We start from the raw sequence: 25,019 nt of genomic DNA on the forward strand, positions 1-25,019 counted from the left end.
ATATTATCAAACTAAGGCCCCTATTAGGTTGGCTTTTGCTGTGGCCCAGGAAGGAGACTGAACTTAATAGGTTCATAGTCAGGGACTGCCTGTCCCTGAATAACCCTAAGGCAGTTCCCTGGTTGAACTATATTAAGTCTGAATTAGTAGACTTGTGCTGCCTCACCTCCTCAAATAAGGGTTGTTAAGGCTGACTTGTCATGGGTTAAACAGATTTTTCTTCAGCTCCTCTCTGTTTGTCTGGGAGGGCGTGGATTTTCAGAAACCATCCGCCCAGGCATATTATTTGACCAAATCAGTAAATTCAGTCGAACCATACCTGACCTGGATTACTAATGCTCACCATCATCAGCTTTTAACCAGGTTTATGATGAACTCCTTCTGCCAACTAATCAGTTTTCCCAAAGGTTGTACTGCTAATAGCACATTAGGGGAGAGGGGTGAGGAGGGGTAGGGGGTTTTGGGTAAGGTGTGTGTTCTGTGTGTGCACGCGGGCCGGTATTAAGGGCAGCCCATTTTAAGCAAGTAAAACCATATGGGCCATGTTTTAAGTTGTATTGTTAAAATTCGACGGGCTGGGCCATAATCCTGGCCCACAGAGGGTTGGTGAATCTTCTTATTTTCGTACCCCAATTAACTTACGGTCTTGATACCACCCTGTTATTTTATTGATCTGATAGAGACATCTAGTTGCAAATTCCTTACCTTAGAATTCCGCAGTTGTCAGTCTGTATCCGGAGATTTTTGTCAAGCAATACACCTGTGTGCCCTTAAATGGCGCAATCGAGTCCGTTGTCTGCGCCAGCTATGACGTTGCGATTCTTATATAGGTACCATTGTGGCATGCTGATGTCAGTTCTTTTCTTTCTGCCCCAGCCAGTACTAATCCGAAGAAAGAGCTACCCATCAGTCACTTTCTGACTGGTCTTATTGACTTTTGTCAAAGCTTCTTTGAGTATTTCTACTCCTGGTGCATCGGGGGATGTCTTCTCATAAGGCAGGGTTCAAGCTGTGCGGATCCTGTCATCGGGTGATGTCCACGACGGTTCCATACCTTGTGTGCCTTTGGTGTCTGGAGTGCAACCACAACCCAAAGTCGTGCTCCACGCTAGCAGCTTCGGCCTTGGCTCGAGGGGCACCCATGAATCCGTTACTGGATCTGGACTGGCGCTGGTCATACTACTTCAACCTTCTCCGGGACCGGTCCCGGTGTCGACACTCCTGCAGGGCACCCTTGCCTCCGGGCAGCGCTGCCCCCATCTACATTGCTGACTTTGATACGGAGCCGGACGGGAGTCATACAATGCCAAATGCGGCATTGACAAAGGCCTTGCCCCCTATGTTGGATCCTGAGCCTTATTCCTTTGAGCTAGGTTACGGTGAGGAACAGGAGGGGTCGCTGGACCCTTTAGACTACCAGCTCCTAGACCCCCATGGACTGGCGTGCAAACCTGGGTGAAGCCAGTGGACTGGATACCTTACCAGATACTGGCATGCTCCCTCCCCCCACCGTGGCTATGGAGGAGAGCACTTCATATTCAGTGGTGGTGCGGAGAACAGCCCAGGTCCTCGACCTTGAGCTGACTTCGGTAACAGTCAGAACTAACCTCCTGACAGAGGTGCTTTAGCCTGGGTCCTCTTCCAATGAACCCTTATTGGCTTTCAATGAAGCTCTTATAAATGTCGGAATAAGTACCTTGTCCAAACCCAGCACAGGGGCTCCTGTGAACAGGGCAATTGCTCATCGCCTAGCATGGAGTGACCCACGTTTCCTGACGCAACACTCCACCCGGGAGAACTTTGTTATCCAAGCCTCCACTTCCCAGGGCATGTTCACTTCCACACCCCCCAGATAGGGAATCCAAGAGGCTGGACAAACTTTGGAAAAATATATGTTCGATGGCATCTGTCGCTGTAGATACACATGTTGTGCATAGCCCGCCATCTGGTGTTGGGTCGGAGTGTTACAAGTTGTTTTTCTTCGAAGAAGTCTTTCGAGTCCCGGGACCGAGGGACTCCTCCTCTTTGTCTCCATTGCGCATGGGCGTCGACTCCATCTTCGATTGTTTTCTTTCCGCCATCGGGTTCGGACGTGTTCCTTTCGCTCTGGGTTTCGGAACGGAAAGTTAGCTAAATATCGGAAAATTACGTCGGTATTGTTGCGTTCGGGATCGGCTTAGTTAGAATCAACACCGAATCGAAAAGTGAAGAGACTTGCGAGGCCTGTCGTGCGTTCCGGTCCCGAAAAACACTCCGTGACCGTCGAGCCAGAAGACTGCAGATGGCGTCCACGCTGACAGCTCACCGAGAGTTCGAGGAACAAGAGGAAGAAGGAACCTTCTCGATCCATGACTCGGACTCCGAGGAATTCGACGAACAAAAAACTGTGAGTAAGACCTCGAAGCCAGCACACAAGAAAAGTGACAAGGCCCAGGGGACGCCACTGCCACCAGGCCATGGCTCGACCCATAAATTCGGTGACCGACCATTGGCACCGAAAAAGGCCGAAATGGTGCCGAGATCGTCCGACTCCGGTCGAGACACCGGCACGCAGCCTTCTCGGGACCGAGAAAGTGCTGCTGAAAAACGTCGACGCCGAGATAGCGGAGCCGAAACTGCTCGACGCAGAAACAGCGGCACCGAGGAAGATCGACGCCGAGAGGGTTCGACTCCGAAAAAGAAGAAGGTCACCTCGGAGCCGAAAAAGAGTACAGACAGGGTTTCGGTGCCAAAACGACCCGCAACCGACCCAACTACCGGTTCCTATTCAGAGGAGCGATCACTGTCCTCTCAGCTGCGAAAGCATAGATTTGAGGAAGAGTTGCAATCCACCGAAGTGGACCACACTCAGAAACGTATTTTTATACAGGAAGGAACAGGGAAAATAAGCACCCTTCCCCCTATTAGGAGAAAAAGGAGACTGGAGTTTCAGTCAGACCAAGCACCACAAACAAAAATGGTGAAAAAGGTAACTCCGCCACCCTCTCCTCCACCTGTAACTAACGTTTCACCGGCACAAACTCCATCACATTCCCCGGCTCACACCACCATGAGCCAAGGTGACCAGGACCAAGACGCTTGGGACTTATACGACGCCCCAGTGTCGGACAACAGTCCAGAGGCGTATCCTACAAAGCCCTCACCACCGGAAGATAGCACAGCATACTCACAAGTGGTGGCTAGAGCAGCAGAGTTCCACAACGTGTCCCTACACTCGGAACCAGTCGAGGATGATTTCTTATTCAACACCCTCTCCTCCACCCATAGCTCCTACCAAAGCCTGCCTATGCTCCCAGGAATGCTTCGGCACGCAAAGGAAATCTTCAAGGAGCCGGTCAAGAGTAGAGCAATAACACCAAGAGTGGATAAAAAATATAAAGCACCTCCCACAGACCCTGTTTTCATCACCTCACAGCTGCCACCAGATTCCGTCGTAGTAGGAGCAGCTCGCAAGAGAGCCAACTCCCACACATCTGGGGATGCACCACCCCCAGATAAAGAGAGCCGCAAGTTCGATGCAGCCGGAAAGAGAGTCGCAGTACAAGCTGCAAACCAGTGGCGCATCGCTAACTCTCAAGCACTACTTGCGCGCTATGACAGAGCCCATTGGGACGACATGCAACACCTCATTGAGCATCTACCCAAAGAGCTACAAAAAAGGGCGAAACCAGTGGTTGAGGAAGGACAGAACATATCTAATAATCAGATGCGCTCCTCTATGGATGCAGCGGACACAGCTGCAAGAACAATTAACACATCTGTGACTATAAGAAGGCACGCATGGCTACGAACGTCTGGTTTTAAACCAGAGATACAGCAGGCAGTGCTCAATATGCCATTCAATGAGAAACAACTGTTCGGACCAGAAGTGGACACGGCAATTGAGAAACTCAAAAAGGACACTGACACTGCTAAAGCCATGGGCGCACTCTACTCCCCGCAGAGCAGAGGCACTTACAGCACCTTCCGCAAAACAACCTTTAGAGGGGGGTTTTGGGGTCAGGCCACACAAGCCAGCACCTCACAGGCAACACCGTCCAGCTACCAGGGACAGTACCAAAGGGGAGGCTTTCGGGGCCAATACAGAGGACAATTCCCTAGGAATAGGGGAAAATTTCAAAGCCCCAAAACCCCTACAACCAAACAGTGACTCACATGTCACTCATCCCCTCCACACAACACCAGTGGGGGGAAGAATAGGTCAGTATTACCAAGCATGGGAGGAAATAACTACAGACGCTTGGGTCTTAGCAATTATCCAACATGGTTATTGCATAGAATTTCTACAAATCCCTCCAAACATACCACCAAAAGCACAGAATTTATCAAAACAACATTCAGACCTTCTGGAAATAGAAGTTCAAGCATTATTGCAAAAGAACGCAATAGAACTAGTACCAAAGACACAAATAAACACAGGAGTTTATTCACTGTACTTCCTAATACCAAAAAAGGACAAAACACTGAGACCAATCCTAGACCTCAGAACACTAAACACCTACATCATATCGGAACACTTTCACATGGTCACGCTACAAGAAGTGTTACCATTGCTAAAGCAACAGGACTACATGACAACCTTAGATCTCAAAGACGCGTATTTCCACATACCAATACATCCGTCGCACAGAAAATACCTAAGGTTCGTATTCAAAGGAATACATTACCAATTCAAAGTATTGCCCTTCGGTTTAACAACTGCACCAAGAGTCTTCACAAAGTGCCTAGCAGTAGTGGCTGCACACATCAGAAGGCAGCAAATACACGTATTCCCGTATCTAGACGACTGGCTAATCAAGACCGACTCACTGACAAGGTGCTCACACCACACAGATCAGGTCATACAAACCCTCTACAAACTCGGTTTCACCATCAACTATGCAAAATCACACATTCTGCCGTGCAAGGTACAACAATACCTAGGAGCGACAATAGATACAACAAAGGGAATAGCCACTCCAAGTCCACAAAGGGTTAAAAATTTCCAAAAGATTATACAACGCATGTATCCAACACAAAAAATACAGGCGAAGATGATATTACAACTACTAGGCATGATGTCCTCATGCATAGCCATTGTCCCACACGCACGGTTGCACATGCGGCCCTTACAACAGTGCCTAGCATCACAATGGTCTCAAGCACAGGGTCAGCTTCTAGATCTGGTGTTTATAGACCGCCTAACATACCTCTCGCTTCTATGGTGGAACAACATAAATTTAAACAAGGGGCGGCCTTTCCAAGACCCAGTGCCACAATACGTGATAAGAACAGATGCTTCCATGACGGGGTGGGAGCACACCTCAATCACCACAGCATACAAGGACAATGGGACGTACATCAAAGAAAGCTGCATATAAATCACCTCGAACTACTAGCAGTTTTCCAAGCATTAAAAGCATTTCAACCAATCATAACTCACAAATACATTGTTGTCATGTTGTCTGTTTTGACGAGAATGTATTATCTAAACAAACAGGGGGGGACACACTCGACACAGCTGTGCCTGCTGGCACAAAAAATATGGCAATGGGCAATTCACAACCACATTCGCCTAATAGCACAGTTTATTCCAGGGATCCAGAATCAACTTGCAGACAATCTCTCTCGAGATCACCAACAGGTCCACGAGTGGGAAATTCACCCCCAAATTCTAAACACTTACTTCAAACGTTGGGGAACACCTCAAATAGACTTATTTGCAACAAAGGAGAACGCAAAATGCCAGAACTTCGCATCCAGATACCCACACAGGCAGTCTCAAGGCAATGCCCTATGGATGAACTGGTCAGGGATATTTGCGTACGCTTTTCCCCCTCTCCCTCTCCTTCCATATCTAGTAAACAAATTGAGTCAAAACAAACTCAAACTCATACTGATAGCACCAACGTGGGCAAGGCAACCATGGTACACAACACTGCTAGACCTATCAGTAGTACCCCACGTCAAGTTGCCCAACAGGCCAGATCTGTTAACGCAACACAGACAACAGATCAGGCATCCAAACCCAGCATCGCTGAATCTAGCAATCTTGCTCCTGAAATCCTAGAATTCGGACACTTAAACCTCACACAAGAATGTATGGAAGTCATAAAGCAAGCCAGAAGACCATCCACTAGACACTGCTATGCAAGCAAATGGAAAAGATTTGTTTGCTACTGCCATCATAATCAAATTCAACCGTTACACGCATCTCCAAAAGATGTTGTGGGTTACATACTACCCTTACAAAAATCGAACCTGGCCTTCTCTTCCATTAAGATACACCTAGCAGCAATATCTGCATACCTGCAGATTACCCATTCAACTTCACTATTTAGGATACCTGTCATTAAAGCGTTTATGGAAGGCCTCAAAAGAATTATACCACCAAGGACACCACCCGTTCCTTCATGGAACCTCAACATCGTCTTAACAAGACTCATGGGTCCACCCTTTGAACCTATGCACTCTTGCGAAATACAATTCCTAACATGGAAAGTTGCATTTCTCATCGCCATCACATCTCTAAGAAGAGTAAGTGAAATTCAGGCGTTTACAATACAAGAACCTTTTATCCAACTACACAAAGATAAAGTAGTCCTAAGGACCAATCCTAAATTTTTGCCAAAGGTTATTTCACCGTTCCACCTAAATCAAACGGTAGAGCTACCAGTGTTCTTCCCACAGCCAGATTCCATAGCTGAAAGGGCACTACATACATTAGACGTCAAAAGAGCACTAATGTACTACATCGACAGAACTAAAAACATCAGGAAAACTAAACAACTGTTTATTGCATTTCAAAAACCTCACGCAGGAAACCCAATATCGAAACAGGGTATAGCCAGATGGATAGTTAAGTGCATCCAAATCAGCTACCTTAAAGCAAAAAGACAACTGCCCATTACACCAAGGGCACACTCAACCAGAAAGAAAGGCGCTACCATGGCCTTCCTAGGGAATATTCCAATGCACGAAATATGTAAGGCAGCCACATGGTCTACGCCTCACACATTTACCAAGCACTACTGTGTAGACGTGCTATCAGCACAACAAGCCACAGTAGGTCAAGCCGTACTAAGAACCTTATTTCAGACTACTTCCACTCCTACAGGCTGAGCCACCGCTTTTGGGGAGATAACTGCTTACTAGTCTATGCACAACATGTGTATCTACAGCGACAGATGCCATTGAACTGAAAATGTCACTTACCCAGTGTACATCTGTTCGTGGCATCAGTCGCTGAAGATTCACATGTGCCCACCCACCTCCCCGGGAGCCTGTAGCCGTTTGGAAGTTAGCTTCAACTTTGTACATTTGTAAATATATTAAATCTTAGATAGGTACATACTTATTCACTCCATTGCATGGGCACTATTACTAACAAACAACTCCTACCTCACCCTCTGCGGGGAAAACAATCGAAGATGGAGTCGACGCCCATGCGCAATGGAGACAAAGAGGAGGAGTCCCTCGGTCCCGTGACTCGAAAGACTTCTTCGAAGAAAAACAACTTGTAACACTCCGACCCAACACCAGATGGCGGGCTATGCACAACATGTGAATCTTCAGCGACTGATGCCACGAACAGATGTACACTGGGTAAGTGACATTTTCATTTCCTCTGCCAGCCTAACATTGCGGTCCATGAACACCTTTTAGGCTGGTATTCCTACACTCTGTGGGTTACTATCGCACAAGTGCTGTCACAGTTCCTGGAGGAGGTCTGGGCTGTACATTCCCAGTTGCTGATGGGATAGATGAAGCAAAGTTCACAATCTGATGTGGACTGGACACGAGCAACTCACTTGGCAGAGCGTTTGCTTTGACAGTGGCCTTGAGGCGCCACGACTGGTTAAGGACGTCTGGCTTTTCAGTGGATGTCCAAGCTAATCTTATGGACGTGCCCTTTGATGGCACCGGTCTCTTCGGGGAGAAAGAAGACTTGCGCTTCAAGGATTCTCGTGCTAGGGACAGGTCCTTGGACCTTGTGGTGGCTCCTAGTCCCCCTCAGTCTGCTTTTCATCTCCTTTCGTGGCTACAGAAGGGGTGCCTAGCCACGTCAGTTCCTCTCCAGCTACCGTGCTGCACATGCTGCCCTGCCTCTGCGTGGCTGGGGGCGTGGGATCCACTTTACTCGTGGATCAGGGAACCAGCAGTCTGGCCAGTCCACCACCAAGGATCCACCATCACCTGCTACGCTCAGTCACGTCAGACAGGTGGGTTTTGCAGATAGTATGAAGGGGCTACTTCCTCCCATTCAAGACTATCCCTCCATTCATGCCACCATCCTTCGATCGGATTTTGGGGAATCACTTGGAACTTCTCTGAGAGGAAGTTAAGGCTTTCTTGACCAAGAGAGCACCCTGTGCCAGAAGTAGGTTGTGGTTGTTATTCCTGCTACTTTCTGGTGCCCAAAAAGGACAAGGCCTTTCACCCTATCCTAGTCATTTGATCCCTCAATCTCTTTCTCAAGTTCAAAATGCCCCACTCTGACTCATGTTCTATCTACCCTGGACCCAAGAGACTGGATGGTAGCATTGAACTTGCAGGAAGCGTATTTCCATATTTCCGCCCTGACTGCCCATGGACTTTACTTGCGGTTCATGGTGGGCCACAAGCACTTTCAGTTCACTGTGCTTCCTTTTGGCCTTACCATGCCCCTCAGGTGTTCACGAAAGTGACGGCAGTGGTCCCAGCTCATCTGCGCAGATCAGGAGTTTGTCTTCCCCTATCTCGACGACTGGCTGTTGAAGGCGGGCTCGGCCCAGGCTGTCATCTGCCACCTCCAGACTACGGCGGACCTCCTGCATTCGCTGGGGTTTACTATAAAGTGACAAAGTCACACCTGACTCCCTCTCAGTCACTCCCTTTCATCTGAGCTGTTCTGGACACTGTTCAGTTTCGGATTATCCTCCAGAGCGGCAAGTCAAGGCTGTTCAGGCTATCATACCGATGTTTCAGCCTTTATCTTGGTTTTTGGTGAGAACGACTGAGGCTGCTGGGCCTCGTGACCTCTTGAATCCTGCTGGTGACCTATGCCAAGTGGCATATGCGGGCTCCACAGTGGGACCTCAAGTTCCAGTGGTCTCAGCATTAGTGAAATCTCTCTGACATGGTCCAGATCTTGGAGGGAATCACACAAGATCTGCAGGTTTGGCTAACGAACCTCGATTGGGTATGAGGCAGATCTCTTTCCCTTCCCCAACCAGATCTGACAGTAGTGACAGATGCATCACACCTAGAATGGGATGCCCACGTGGGAGGCGTGGAGATCAGACGCATCTGGTCTCTTGTGGAGTCCAGTCTCAACATCAACTTTTTGGAGCTCTTGGTGATCAGACTAGCATTGAAAGCATTTCTTCCGTCTCTCAAAGGTTAGGTAGTGCAGGTGTTCATGTTCAACACCACCTTCGCACTGCAACAAGTAGGGTGGAATGGGGTTATGGGCCCTTTGTCAAAATGCTCTGTGCCTCTGCACGTGGCTGGAACAACAGAGCATTTCCCTGGTGGTTTAACATCTGGCGGGCTCTCTGAAAGCCAGTGCGGACGAACTCAGCTGACAATGCTTACTCAGTCACGAATGGCGTCTCCATCCGGAGGTGGTGCAAGATCTCTTTCAGTAGTGGGGAGAGCCTTAGTTAGATCTGTTTGCCTCCGCAGAGACTGCATAATGTCAGCAGTATTGCGCGTTGGAATTTCCAATGTATTTCAGCTCGAGTGGAGCTCGGGCCTCCTGTATACATTTCTGCCCATAACACTTCTGCCGAGAGTTCTCGATGAGATCAACAATGACTGGACCAAAGGAATCCTTGTGGCTCTGGACTCGGCATGAAGAGCTTGGTATCTTGAGGTATTGAGCATGAGTATTGATCCTCCAGTCAGACTGCCCCTTCAGGAGTTTCTTGTGTTGCAGCAGAAGGGGAGGGTTCTCCACCCGAACCTGTCCAGTCTCTGCCTTCTCGCGTGGACTTTGAGCGCCGGCAAATGACAGTTTTTGGCCTTCGCCTGAAGTCTGTAATGTAATCTTGGCAGCCAGGTGTTTCTCCCTCAAAACGGTATAAACCTGTTATTAGAAAAAATTTGTGGCATGATGCACAGACAAATCTCTGGAACCCCTTTCTGCCCCTCTTTCTGAAGTTTTGCTGTTTATCCTTTCTCTAGTCCAGCAGGGCTCTGCTATGGCCACTCTCAAAGGTTATCGGTCTGCCATTTCTGCTTGTTTGCGGTTGCCTCATCAACCTTCCTTGTTCAAGTCTCCAATTGTAAATAGATTCCTTAAAGGCCTTACTCATATGTTTCCTCCAACTCCATTCATTATGCCCCAATGGGATTTGAATTTAGTTTTTCTGATGTGCGCTCCTTTCAAGCTTCTCCAAAGTTGTTGTTCTCAGGCTTCTCACTTTGAAAATAGCCTTGTTTCCATTACATCTGTCTGCACGGTGAGTGAGCTGCAGGCATCGTCATCTAAGCCACCCTATCTTTCCTCTGGCTCCCAGTCAACAAGCACATCACATACAATCTCCTGATCCACACCTACAAGGCACTGCACAACATAGGACTGGCATACCTCAACTACTGCATCACTTTCTACATGCCCAAAAGACGTCTCTGTTCCTCCTTGCTCGCCCTTGCAGCTGTCCTCAAGATCCGGAAGAGTACAGCAGGAGGAAGATCCTTCTCCTACCTAGCAGCCCGGACATGGAACACGCTGCCTCTCAAGCTCAGGCAGACCGCATCACTGAAACAGTTTGGGTAGGACCTCAAAACCTGGCTATTTGACTGAGCAGCACGCCCACAAACAGCTCCTTGAGACCGCATGGGTGATTAGCCACGCTCTACAAATCCTTGATTGATTGATCTATCCTGACAAAGTGGTGCTTTGTACTAAGGCTTTCTTTTTGCCAAAAGTAGTTACGCCCTTTCATGTAGGTCAATCTATCACCTTGCCTACTTTTTATGCACCCCTACATCCCTCAAAGAAATAGAGGAGACTCCACTGCCTGTACCCAGCAAGAGCAATGGCAGTTCTACCTTGATCATACAAGAGAGTTGTGGGTGATTGATCAACTCTTTGTTGGGTATGCAGATGTAAATAAAAGTCGGGCAGTGCAGAAGCTGACTATCTCCAGATTGGCCCTACTCTCCATTAAGATCTGCTACACACTGCCCTAAAAGAAACCCCCTTGAGGTTTGCATGCTCATTCTACCCGCGCTACAGCCGACACCACTGCCTTAGCACTTGAGCTTCCAGTCCTTGACATCTGTCAGGTGCCAACGTGGGCTTCTCAGCACATGTTTACCAAATACTACTGCCTGGACAGTCAGGTCCGTAGGGGTGGGGTAGAGGTTTTCTTGTTCGGTTGTGTAGGACTTTCTAGCCCCACCTCCGGAGGTGGTATTGCTTGGGTATCTATTTAGAGGTAAGGGATCTGCAACTAGAAGTCTGTCTCAGATGAACAGATTACTTACCTTCGGTCAAGACCACTTTTTTTGCCAGTACCACTGTGCCTGCCAGTGATGTGGGATAATTTGATCCATTTAACGATCTAATCTTACAGCTTGGCAATCCACACTTAAAAGTGTCCTGTTTTACCACATTGATATCTCTTCTAATTCAGATCCAGATACTTCTCACAGGATGCCTGCTATTTTAGATGGTATTAAACGACGCATTCAGGTGAAGATTTTGTAAGTGGAAAATTTAGCACGTTAGCTCAGTTAATTGTTATAACAGAGTGGGAATCACATTTGAGGAATTCTGATTACTGGTGAAATATGCACTGCAGAATTTCTGCTTTAGGCATAGGTCCCTAGGTAGGTAGGGTGCTGTATTTTTTTTGTAATATATTGCTGTATTTATCTAGTGATATTTTTGTACTGTATTGCACTGTGCCATCTGTGTTGCCAGAGGGTTCTTATTGTTTTGGGTTTAAAAAACAAAAAAACTTTTAATTGGAGGTAACTAGGGCCTCCTAATTTTGTGGGGATACTTTGGAAATCTGGCAGGAGGAAACGGGGGAACCCTTGATTTTTACACTGACGAGGATCAGGGAGACTAGCATGTGTTTGGTTGCTGTTCCTACCCCCGCAGCAGCAGACATCTTTTGGTGTCACTTGCGGGTTAGCGCTCCAGCTCCCGATTAAATGGCCTTATTTAAGATGGCCGGGGAGCAGACGCACAGCGCCTAGGGAGGGTGCAGTGTTTTTTATATACTGCTGTATTTATATAGTGATATTATCTGTCGTAGTGTATTGTACTGTGCCATCTGTGTTGCCAGAGTATTTTTACTGTTTTAGGTGTTTTTGTGTTTTTTGTAACTTTTCATCAGGAGGGAAACAGGGCCTCTTAATTTTGGGGGGGATATTTTAGAAATCTGGCGGGGGAAACACTGAGCTTTAACCCTTGATTTTTACACCAACCATGGACCAGAGAGACTAGCACATGTTTAGTTGCTGTTCTCAGCCCCGGAACGGCAGCCATCTTTTGGTGTCACTTGCAGGTTAGCGCTCCACCTCCTTATTAGAAGGCCTTATTTAAGATGGCCGGGGAGCGGATGTCCAGCAGACATCTGCAGCGGGTGTTCCAAAGGCAAGCCCATTTAAGTCGGTCTGCACCTATAAGGGGCCAGGAACCCTGGTCCTTTCAGCAAGAGGTAATTCCCTATTCGGCATCCGTCCTGAAACCATTGCGGCCAGCTCCCAATGCAAGCTGTCATTAACCCTTGGGCTAATTCTCTAATTTTCAGTTGCTGTAATTTTGCTTGCACTGATTCCAACAATGTAGATGCCAGCTTTACGCCGCCACACTTGTTGGCTAATTATGCTCAAACCACAGAAAGTGGTTAGGCATAGTATTTGCCCCTATGATGTGCCCCAGCATATTGAGTCCTAAGAAAACATTTCAGTTTTTTACGCTTAACTGTCGTTCGGCAGAGAGCGTGCTCCCAAAGACCTGGAACATCTTCTTAATTTTCTATGTGCTTAGTATCCAGATGTTGTATTTTTCACTGAAACGTGGTTATATGCATATTCCACACCCGAGATAATTGCTGCACACCTGGTCCATTTTGCTCTAGTTAGAATGGATAGACAGGGTAGACTAGGTGGTGGCATTGCTATTATTTTTAAAAAGGAGTTTGTGTAGAATCAAAGAATTCCATGCTCCAGATCGCGAAGCATTGATTTTTACACTTTCCCTTACCTATAACCTCACGCTCTCGGGAGCTTTGATCTATCATCCCCCAGGGTACTCTGGAAAGTGGTGTACCTCTCTACTCGATCTTCTGGCTCCTCATACTTTAAGAACTGCTGATTTCATCCTACTCTGGGACAGAAATCTACATTTAGAAGATGTACAAAATAAGATGAATACTTCTTCCACTGAGGACTTAAGCATACTCAATTTGGTACTTCTAAACTCTGAGCCAACCCAAGTGGCAGGGCATCTTCTGGTCCCTAACTTTTGCAACATGAAGGATTTGATAATCTACCCTCCTCTGCCACTTTGTTGGTCTGACCACTATGCAGTGCTTTTTAAGCTTACGGCCTATTCTCCATCTACAAGGCGTCCCAATTCCAAGTTGAAATACAGGAATTGGTCCAAATTAAACATCTCAACACTTAATGAGCAATTACTCTGCAATCAGCCTATTTTACTACATCAGTCCTTTTTCGAACATGATACGAAACACTAATGCCCAGAACTGCACACAGACCCTTTTCAAAGTGGTAAAAGAATTGGCAGCTGTTAGTAATGACTCTTCTGCTCCCCCACTCTCTCAGAGCCAGTGTGATGATTTAGCTGCCTTGCTCACTCTAAAAGTTGAAAAGATTCACTCACAGCTAATCAGTGATGCCTCGAAACCTGAGGTTGACTTAACTATGGAACCTGCCTATGGAAGGAAATAGCCACGTATTATCTGGGAGTAAACTTGACACCGTTATATGTATGGCCTCTCTTCGATTTTACATCTTTTTAGCCGCTCTTCAATCTAATTATTCTGGATTCCTATTGGATCCTGTACCTCCCAGCAAGCTTAGGGTCCTGGACACAAACTGCTTAACCTTAGTAATGGAGCTCCTCAATTCCTCCTTACGGGACGGGGTTGTGCCCTTGAAATGGAAACATGCCATGGTTCTGTCTCTGCTGAAAAAACCTTACTTAGATTCCTCTAATTTAGCGAATTTCTGACCTATCTCTCTGCTACCCGCCTTTTCCAAAGTCTTAGAAAACCATTTTAATGCTCACATTGCCACCTTTGTTGAGGCTAATACTTTTTCATCCATCGCAGTTTGGCTTCAGGGCAGGACACAGCGCAGTGTCCGCCCAGCTGGGCATTACAGAACATTTAAGACAACATCTGCACGCTGGTGGTGCTGCTGCACTCATTCTGCTGGATTTGAGTGTGGCTTTTGGCACCGTATCCCACTCAATCTTGGAAAAAAGATTGGAGGTTCTGGGTCTTAAAGGCTAAGATCTGAGATGGCTTGTTTCCTTCCTGACAGACTACGTGTTTCAGGGCACTTCGACTGATGCTAAATCCAAGCCTCATGCCTTGACCTCAGGAGTTCCTCAAGGCTCTGTTTTAAGCTGTCTTCTATTTAACATCTATGTTCACCCCCTTGCAAGTTTAATAGAGAGCTGTGGGCTCACCTTTTGTGATGCTGATGACACGCAGATTATTTTTTCTCTGTCATCGGACCAAAACCAAGATCTTGTGGCTTTGAACCTGGGCTTGAGCAAAACCTCCGGCTGGATAAATAAGAAATCCCTCAACCTCTCTCTGGGGTACTAGACATTGTCCGGCAGCCCTAGTGGCCTTTAGTACTCTATCCACAACAGTGGAAAATCTGGGCTTTTTGATTGATGACAAGTTGACCATGAAACAGCAGGTGACTAAAGTAACTGCCACCTGTTTTGCTGTTTTCAGATGGCTCACAAATATCTGGCTAATTCCTCCTGCAGCCCAGAGGACCGTAATTCAAGCCCTGATTTTATCAAGATTAGATTATGGAAATGTGTCCTATATAGGCACTGATAAGACAACAATTGTCCACCTACAGATAGTTCAAAATTCGGCTTCCAGACAGCTCTTTCATCTACCCAAATCGTTCTCAGTTTCTCACCTGCGTCAGGAACTCCACTGGCTTAAGGTTAGGAAACACATTGAGTTTAAGGCACTCTGGTATATGTTCAAAATTAAAGAAGGCGTGGGGCTATGCTACATTCAGGAACTGGCGAGACTGTATCAGCCCACACATGCTCTTCAATCCTCCAACCTTTCCTTGTTCACTGTACCAAGGATCTGTCTTTCCCATATGAAAGGATGCTCCTTTTCCTACCTCTGTCCTAAACTGTGGAATGCTCTTCCAGAAGCTTTGAAGAATTGCAATTCATTACTGACTTTTCGTAAATGCTTGAAGACCTGGCTTCTATAAATTAACTGATCGCTACACCCTATCTTCTTCTGTGTGCTCCGAAACCCCTTTGGGTTGCTGTGCACATTATAAAACTCATAAACTAAACTAGTGTAAAATCCTCAGGCTACAGCAAGAAGATAAGAAGCCTCAACATGAAACTGATGCCCCATCCCAATGGTGCTGCCCGTCCCTGTTTGATGCCCCTTGTAATGCTGAAGTGTGGTATCATCAGCCCATTTTGATGGATATTGACCAAGGGTTCATAATACAGGAGCCTGACCAATTTCATGAAACCACAGCTGAACCCATTATGGACAGCGACCTACATTTGTGTTCTGCAACAACCCATGAAGAAGGATATTTCTCCACTTGTTGTCCCTGATCAACTTCAAGGGGCTGAGAGAAACTCCTTTCCTTACAACAGATAGTGACTCCAGAGGTCTACGAGTTGTTAGAAGTGGTTTATTTTGTACCCAGCTCTTGGCTTGTAGTCTGGTCTCATTGGTTCAGGTTAGGTGAGTTACCTCTATAGGCATATATCAATTGCATGTCTTTAGAGGTACGTGACCACCTGCTGAGCCCACAGCTGGTCAATTAAATCCAGATGTTCTAGGTCAGTTGTCTAATTTGATGCATCCTTCTGCCTGCTAATAGTCTTACCATCCTGTCAGACAATGCTGTGAAGCCAAAACAGCTCTGCAGGAAATAACATCGAACCAGGATCATGTAGCAGTATTACACAATGTGTTAATCAAGGTAAACCTGCACACCCTGAGGGAAACACCCCCAACCACCATCTCTGACTCACCCACCATGTCAAGTGAACTAAACCTAATCCATTAGGTTGTTAAATTTGGAGTCAATCTTTTCCAGACTTTGCTTTAAATTAAGAAGAATGATTTGGATGTCCTGTTCTTCTTTTACCTTTGTCACCGAGTAGGTTGGTGTATTCTCCAAGTGGGTATTTTGTATGGCTGGCCTAATAGTACCTCTAGTTAGGAACAGTTTTTTTTTTTTTTTTTTTTTTTTTTTTTTTACTGCTTACTGTCCTGGCTCCTCTGCAAGTTTAGCCCATCCACTCTTAGGGCTATCCTGTGGGGGTTTATTGGGGCAGGCTGTGGTTCAGTGGCCTGGCGATCCATAGCCTCAGTCAGGGTCACAATATGATGTAAGGGTTGACTAGTTCTAGCTCAGTGAGTACCTTCAGGGTCCTGCCCTCCAACTTCCATGGAATCCTAAAGGTACGACATACAATCTCCATATGCAGGCTTGATAAGAATGACTGTGGTGGTAGCTCCGCAACACCAGGGGGTGAGAGCCCCCTGTCGCAAAGCCCCAGTGCAGTTTGAGCCTTGCGGGACAAACCACTTCCTCAGCTATGGCTCATCTCACCATCCCCTTCCCATGTGCCGGTCAAAGATCACCCTCCTGGACTTCTCTCATACAACTGCCTGAGGGCTACTGCTCTCTGAGGTCTTGGCAGGCCCATTGGGACAACAGTTTACTGCCTCAGTGTCTCACTTACTTACAGGGTCTCTATTTACTGCTTCAGTGTTCTGTAGTCCCAGCCGTTTTCCCAACACTGTCTCTCCTGCCCCTTATTTGTGGGCAATGACCATCCCATGCAGGCCCAGTGGTGGATCCAGGGCTCTGGCACAGTGCTCCAGCTCCCTGTGCTCGCAGCTGGCAAAATGGTAGCACCAGATCTTGCCTTGCAGGGCATTCTTGTGCAATATTGCAGTCCGTCAGCATTCAGAAGGGCACAGCAATCTGGGGGAAGCAGATTCCGGTGGTGAAGTGTTTGGATCTGGATGTGCACTCTTAGTGTCTGATTACTCCTTTGGCCCACGCATCAGGAAGAGTAGACTTGGGGCTTCCTCAAAGAGGCCAGGAGAGTAATAGTGATTGGAGACACATTTGTGCGTATGGTCTGGGCTAGCAATGGGGCACCAGTATTTTCAGTCACTTAATAGGCAGGCCTCACGACAAATGTGAATCGAGAAAAGTGCCATTCAGGGGGATGTCCTTTGTTTCCCTTCCTTTTTGCACAGTACATTGAACTTTGGATCCCGAAGGTTGGCGGCACCTCAGAAATTTAAGTGACTCCAGCTTATACCAGATTCGTTCAAGTTGACCATTTTTGCAGATGCTGTGCTGGTGTCGCTGTTGGAGGCATTCTCCACCCTCATGGCCAGGTGAAATATTGAACTTTAATATCAGTATGACAAAATCAGAAGTTGTGAGTCTCACTATCTACAGCCACAGTGTTATTAGCTACTAGTCGGAACACCATTTAGCTGAGTTGTGGAGTTGATTAGGTATCTTGGTATAAATGTCACTCACTTAGCAAAGATTTATTCACGCAAGTAGCTACCTTAATAAACATTTGCAGGACCTCAGTTAAGATGACAATCTTGCTGAAGATTCTGCTCTTTTTCCAGGCCCTACAGGAATTGGGAGCATCCCAATCCATCGTTTTTATCCCACCATGCCACCTTGGTTTGGACCCAGCCATATACAAATCAGCCGTGATCCTGCTCCTCATGGGAACAGTCCAGCTTGTCCAGGTCGTCCCTGAACTGGAATACAAGCAACCCAGGACTGGTTTTCACACTTAGGGTTTTAAAACACAAAGTGATGGATGGAATGCTTGAATTAATCATAACCACTGCTAGGGGTCACATCCCAATCCATTATTTTTCAGCCACCATGCCTCCTCAGTTTGTTCAACCGCCATATGCAGATCAGCCTTGACAATGCTCATGGGAATAGTCCAGCCCGATTGCCACTGGCTGAGATTAATTGAAGCATTCCTTCAATCATCTTGTTGTTGTTGCATCTGATAAACATTTGGCATCCAAACTGTATCGGGTATTGTGCAGAATCACAAGCCAGGTGAGGATTTCAGAAGGCCTTAGAGGAGCACTTACCACATTTTCTGGAAAAGACTGGCTGACATACCTGTATCACGGGATCTCGAGTGTCGGCTAGTTACCCATTTACAGAATTACACTCTGATCAAGCAATATTTATTTGATGAGCAATGCTCAGATGACAGTTGGAGAGAATGTGAGGAGAATGACACACCATAGCATTTGCAGTCCTTCGAAAAATATACTAGCCCGCTCGCTATGGGAAGTCTGATTTTATCAGGGCACACTATATTTAAGGCCTGCTGGTCCATTCTGGCAAGCCGACTAACAGGTTTTTTTTTTGTTCAGTCACAAAGCGAATGCTCAGTAATCATGCCTTTAAGTCTTGTTTTTATCTTGTCACATTCCCTGTGTTTGCTTTTCTTTAACTGACTGCAGAGTTAGAGGATTTTGTAAAGTAAATGGTCTGATAACCGTGCTCTACAAAGAGTATAAAATGAAAGGCTCTAGGATCAGTTTTTTTCTAATACTTACCTTGCAGATGAACTGTGTTCAAAATATATTTCAGTAGTCATCAAAGCACATTTTTGTAACAGTGTGATACAAAAAAAAAGATTTTAATAGGATAAAAACAATTCAGAACACTTTACTTGGTGATGTGCAAACCCAATTTCCACAGTTCGTCTATATGCTATAGAGTTATCAGTAAACCTTCATGTTAGAGGGAAAGTTTGTGTCCATTTCAATGGAAAATAAGTTGTGTGCAAAAGACTGTGGGCTTTCACATCATGCTTCAGTGGTATACATATTACAAGTGAATTTTTATGGATGAACTAAGAAGCATTCCTGCCCGGATGAAAATGCTGTTAGTAACATAAGAGGCAAGTCAAGGGTCATGTGTATCCTGCATGTGGGCTACATTCTTATTGTACATGGAGCAAACGTTTAGTCTATTAAATCAAAGAAGTGTTTTTTACAGCAGAAATGCTGAGCTCACATATTTGAAAGTGCTTTTGTATGTGATAATGAAGAAAAGGGTGGCTCTTTATAATTTTGCCTAGGATCACACAATTTGAGACCAGTTAGGTTGAGTAGATTATTCAAGTAAATACACTTTTATGATTTTTCAAGACCTGATTGTGGAAATGCCCCAAAATATACATAACTTATGGAAAGTGTTCTGAGTTCTGTGTCTAAATTAATGAGCGGAGTGGTCTCAACTCTGGCACACCGGATCCTGTTAGGCTAGATGCTAGAAGTCAAGAAGGTGCTGTTATTAGTTGTAACACCATTGAAAATGTACAAAATAATCATAATAAACATTTCTTGAATATTACAAATTTCAAAGGCTAGGACATTCAGCAGTCTTGCGAAAAAAACCTTATTTTCCTGTTGACTCTTAGAACTTCCCCAAGAGCGTGCGTTTGAGTTTCAGTTCTGGTAATTTTAATACTAATGCTGTTTATCTGTGGGCCCTCCTACTGAATCTACACTTTCTTTTAGGCCAACCCTTCGCTCTTCTAGTGTTCTGCATCGGAGCTCTGCCCTTTGGGATACCAGGGGTTAGTCTAGAGTTTAAAAGGCACTTTGCATGTACATATGGACTTTTTCCATCTTTTTTTTTTAGAAGAATATGCACCATTATCAATGAGTTAAGGCTGTTTTTGTCAAAAATCTTTAGGCATTGTATATTACTCATCTTTTAAAGTAAGAGGTAATGTGCCTTTAGATTGACGTATTTGTATATGTAAAAAAAAAAATGTTGTGTGAAGTTTCTGGCATCTAGCTTGTGAGTGGAAATATAGTGTGTTCTCAGATACATTTGTAAAGGTCCCATATTGCAGATCCCATTCTATATAAAAGCCACATTAACTGCAGCCACTTTTATCCAGAATGTCTTGTTTTCTCCTGTCTGTGTAATGGTCCACTTTCACTTAAATGTTTTAGACTTGGTCTCAGGCTTAACGAGTGAAGTGGTCAATTGTATGGTCAAATGAAAGCATGTCAAGTTCCCTGTGCTCCAGTACAGGTTATTTTAGCTCTCGCTCACCAGTTGTAGTACTATGTTTTGTTTAATTGTTTATTGCATGGTTAATTAAAACAATTCAAACAATTAAAACGATTAGAACGTAAATAGCAGTTCAAAACCAAGTGCACCCTTGCCACAATTTACCATACATGCTGTGCTACCAAGTCATCATTATTATAAATAATTCCCTGCACAGATGAACGTTGAAACACATTATAGCATTATGACACAAGTATTAAGATGGATCTCTGGTGTCAATAGTTAACATCAAATTAGGACTCAACCATGGCCAGGAAGCAGTCTGAGTCAAACTGATATTAAATGGCACCAGCTCCTTAGCAGATCCGAAGATTTTTTAATGGATGTGCAACAAGTGCAAAGATGCTTTGGTGTGAGATGTGCAGAGAATGTTAGTAGGCAGCTTCAAGAGTCCGGGTATAGTGCATATTAAAGTCTGGTTCCCCTTGCTTACATACCCTCTGCAGAGATGGGGTCTTGGCCCATGACTAAGATTGCAAGGGTTTTCAGTGGGGGTGGGGGGCAGGCAACTCAAGGCTGATCAAACCGAATGGCATACAGAGTGCTTGTTTACCACCGGGGTGCAGGGTGGGCGGTAGATTCAGTATTTACCAGCCCCTTTGTCACTAAAAACTTTGGGCAGAAATGTGCAAATACGCAAACATAAACAGGCGGGAATATGTAGAATGTGCAATAGCTGCCTAGCGGACAGAAAGTGCTTGTAAACCACAGCATGCAAAACCTCGCGATAGCAGGGGAACGATGTCCAAAAGATGACAAATGCATCAGGGAAGGGGCAGTGCAAAAACACCTAATAAAGTGCAACTTCCCTAACAAGCAGGTACAATTCTTCTAAAAACTAATTTTCAATCCTTGAAAGTTGCAACGGTTGCTCACAGTTCTGCAGCTCCTCTGAATTCTTATTCCATATGCGGTAACCGAGGAAATAAAATACCCAAACAAGTACCTAAATAGTTATTTCAGGCAGGTACGTATTATTACAATCTTAGGTGGTGAAAACAACATTTTTTAATGTAATTGAATTAAAATGCAAATGTACAGTCCGCTCTAAGGTGGGAAGGCAATTAGGTGTTAGAAGGGGCTAGCAGGTTTACTATTGTAATGTTGCTAAATGCCATGGCAAAGGATGCGAAATAAACTTTTTAACTGACAATTGTTCTTTGGTATTGTGGAATCGCTCTGTACCTCATTTTCCCTTATAACACCTACTCTGGATACTGATCCTCTGCTTTGTCAAATACATGCACATTTGAAGGGCTTAGTGGGGCCTTTCTGCGGCAGAGGCGTAACATCGACCTGAAGGCTTGGAACCACAAAGCATCCCCACTTTTAAGACCCCTGTTATGTTTTTTTGGCATTTGTAGATTAGTGGCACATTTTTTGTGTTTTACAGAAATGGTGATCAGTGTTAAGTTTAGTTACGTCAAAAATAACCATTGGATGACTACCTATCTTGTCATAGTTTGTTTGGAGTTGGTAAATATTTTCATGGATATTAGCTACTTCCCCCTTTCCAGTGTCCGTTGGTTTATATTTCAAGGTGCAGTGCAGCTTGACAGACTGACTGCCGATCAAACTGATGTTCAAGTTAAGTAGCGTCCCTTTTACAAGTACTTTGATAACTACTTATTACTAATGTCTTCTAAAAACTTGATTGTTTTTAACGATCCTTGTGTTTTTTTGTAGGTTGAAAGGCCCTCTGATACCGCAGCAGTGCTCAGAGTTGCCAAAATAGATGGTGCTGTTGAAGACAAATCTTTAACCACTGTTTCTTCAAATACAGTACGTAAACCTCCATTTGCTTCTTGTTTAAAAAGGATGGATGAAAGCAAGCACACATACCAAAAATGCAGACTTTGAATTAGTAATTGTATTTTTAAATGATATCCCTTGATGGTTTGCAACTTGGCCTGAAAATTTCGATTGTGCGAAATGTTATTACAAATGTCATTAGCTGGATTTACTGAGATTACACATTCAACCTGCACGACTCAGAGAGGTGTATTTCACTCAGTGAGATTTTCACGTAATTTTTGAATGGTCTTTCACCTCTGGAATTAGCACACCTTCTTTCTATAAAATGCCAGCTGTTTGGCCTTTGCTAAAAATTATCCTCCTCTCTTGCACACTCGTTTATCTTGTTTAAACACGGCCAAAACAGATGTACTTGGATAACAAAATAAAATGTTACAATAAACCGGTGACGAAATACTTATAAAATGCAACAGTAGGATTGAATATCTCAGTAAATCCGTGTTGATGATGCTTATTGGCGACCTCGAAGTTCTATAAAGTACACCATAAGTGATACCTGCAGGCACTTGTAAAAAGACTCACGGTTCCTACCTCTGCACTTTATCAATTGCAGTACTCTCCTTGAAAGCAATCAATGTACATTAAAACACAATTTATGTATTTAAGGCAACTCGGAACAGCTTTAGTTTGAGCGGGGGAAGTTGTGAGGTAATCTTTATAGAAAAAAAAGCATTTAATTGCAAGCAAATGCTTCCCATGTAAAGTGATCGATGGAATGCTTGAATTAACCTTAGCCCCTGGCAGTCGCTCAGAGCCTCATCCCGAGCCATCGTTTTTCATTCACTATATCACCTTATTTTGAAACCACCACCCATACGCAAATCAGTCTTGACCGTGCTCCAGTGGGACCGTCCAGCCAGAACTGCAAGGTCAGGTCTTCCGTAAAGCGGAACAGAAGTATGAAGGACCAGTTTCACCCTTATTAGGGCTCATCAGTCAGTTGTCCATGTCTAAGCATACCGGTCACCGTTGGGGAGTCAGAAACAAAGTGATTGATGGGAATGCTTGGATTAATCTTATCCACTGGCCATTACTTGGGCTGCATCCCAATCCATCTTTTTTCACCCAACATACCTCCTCTGTTTGGACCCAGCCACATGCACATCAGTCTTAACCTTGCCGTAATAGGAATAGTCCAGCCCAAAATGCCTGGTCACTTCTTCCCTTCCTAACAGTGTCACAACACAGAATAACGACAATTATGAACATATGACCAAGCAGAGTAAAAGTGGTTGCGAGTGTAGGAAGAAAATTTGGCACACAGTTTTGAGTGCATTTAGTTTCAGCCTGTTGCTCATCATTGAGAAACCAGTTTACCAAATAGTTTTTGGATTAACTTTTCAAATTATACAATTAGCCATAAAGCTCAGGTTTCCCAGTTCAGTTTGCGAGTAGCTAACCTAGGATGTGTTTTTTATTTGCATTATAGTAATCGGTATCCTGTTCATAACATTTTAAATTCAGATCTACATGGTGGTGTGTGCGATGGGCGATCTTTGGCACACATTCTCATGTCTGGGGTCAGATCAGACCCCGCTGCACCTTATCTGGTGAGGACTACTGCCGGTATTTGGGAACAGGTGGTGAAGCGGGTGCTCCGGTGGGCTTCCTTTGATAGGGAATTAAGAAAATGGGATCCGTCTCAGTTTCGGGATATGGCAAGGACAATGTTGATGGAGGCCTGGCGATTGGATAGTTGTGAGGTGGTCGGTGATATGTACCCTAATGGTAAATTTCTCTCATTCTCTGAGGCTCAGGATTTGTTTGAGGTGGGCGCTGGCCAGTTTTTGCAATATGCAAAACTTGAGAGTGTAATCCGCGAGATTTGGAATGATTTCCCGTTAGCTCCCAGAGCCTCCTAGATTTTGAATGGTCTTCTTAATTGGGGCGGGGATACGCATTTGATTGCTCGATTTTACAGGGCATTACGGGAGGATCAACCAGCTGTGATTAGCGCGGGACGTAAGGCGTGGGAAGCTGATTTGGTGCTCCCTATTGAGGATGCTGACTGGGATGCAGCCTTATCATTGGCTTGAACAGTCTCATGCAATCATAGATTTAAGTTGCTGCATTTCAACTTTGTGCACAGGACATACATCACTCCTAGGAAACTAACTAAAATAGACCCAGGTAGAGGGGCCAGTTGTCCTCGATGTGGTGAGTATGGTACTTCTTTTCTACATATGGCATGGTCCTGTATGTTTTCTGGCAGGAGGTGACAGCGGCGATCACAGAGGTCACTAAGCTTGAATTGGAGATCACTCAGTTGTTGTGTCTCCTGGGTGTGGTGCGCAGGCGGCGTGGTAGATGGATTGTCTACAGGCTGGTGCATTTGGCTTTAGTACTAGCCAAACGTAGAGTAGCGATCGGCTGGATGAGCGCGCGGACATATGCGGTCACTGACTGATTGCGGGATCTACTGGAGTGGTGGGTGGCTGAGGAGCAGCACATGCGCATGAAACGTAGCGATGACAGGGCGCTTGCTGATGTGGCTGCTTGGAGTGCACTTCTAGAAAGGTTCACCAATGAGGAGGACATCTGCTCTGTGAGCAGCAATGTGGTGGTGGGGAATGGGGAAACACACACTTCCTCTTAGTGCTTGTGACGATCCAATGTGGAGTTGATCTATCTTGACTTGTTTGTTATTAACGGTCTGGTCTTATGAAGTTGTGGGACTGATTCCTGCGATTGAGAACCGGTGTGGGGGGGGGGTCTGGCGATGTCCTCGTCGATGATGCAATGCTATGTGCGCCCCTTTGGGTATCATTATATGTCCGTGATCTTACTCTGCTGAACCTGTACTGTGTTGATTTTATGTTGATCTGTAATCCTTCGTTTGGAAAATAAAAACAGATTAA

At 45.3% G+C, this 25,019-nt stretch overlaps 1 protein-coding gene across 6 annotated transcripts in view; it reads left to right on the top strand.

Annotated features, from left to right (window-relative positions):
- Positions 1–25,019, top strand: part of REPS1 (RALBP1 associated Eps domain containing 1) — a 748,137-nt gene that overhangs the window by 638,152 nt on the left and 84,966 nt on the right. For all 6 annotated transcript variants that reach the window (XM_069234311.1, XM_069234314.1, XM_069234310.1 and 3 more), the window contains one exon: positions 22,033–22,128. In XM_069234311.1, the coding sequence (XP_069090412.1) occupies positions 22,033–22,128 (96 nt within the window). The remainder of the gene's footprint in view (positions 1–22,032; positions 22,129–25,019) is intronic.

Source organism: Pleurodeles waltl, chromosome 5 (genome assembly GCF_031143425.1).
Source record: "Pleurodeles waltl isolate 20211129_DDA chromosome 5, aPleWal1.hap1.20221129, whole genome shotgun sequence".
Classification (NCBI taxonomy): Eukaryota; Metazoa; Chordata; class Amphibia; order Caudata; family Salamandridae; genus Pleurodeles; species Pleurodeles waltl.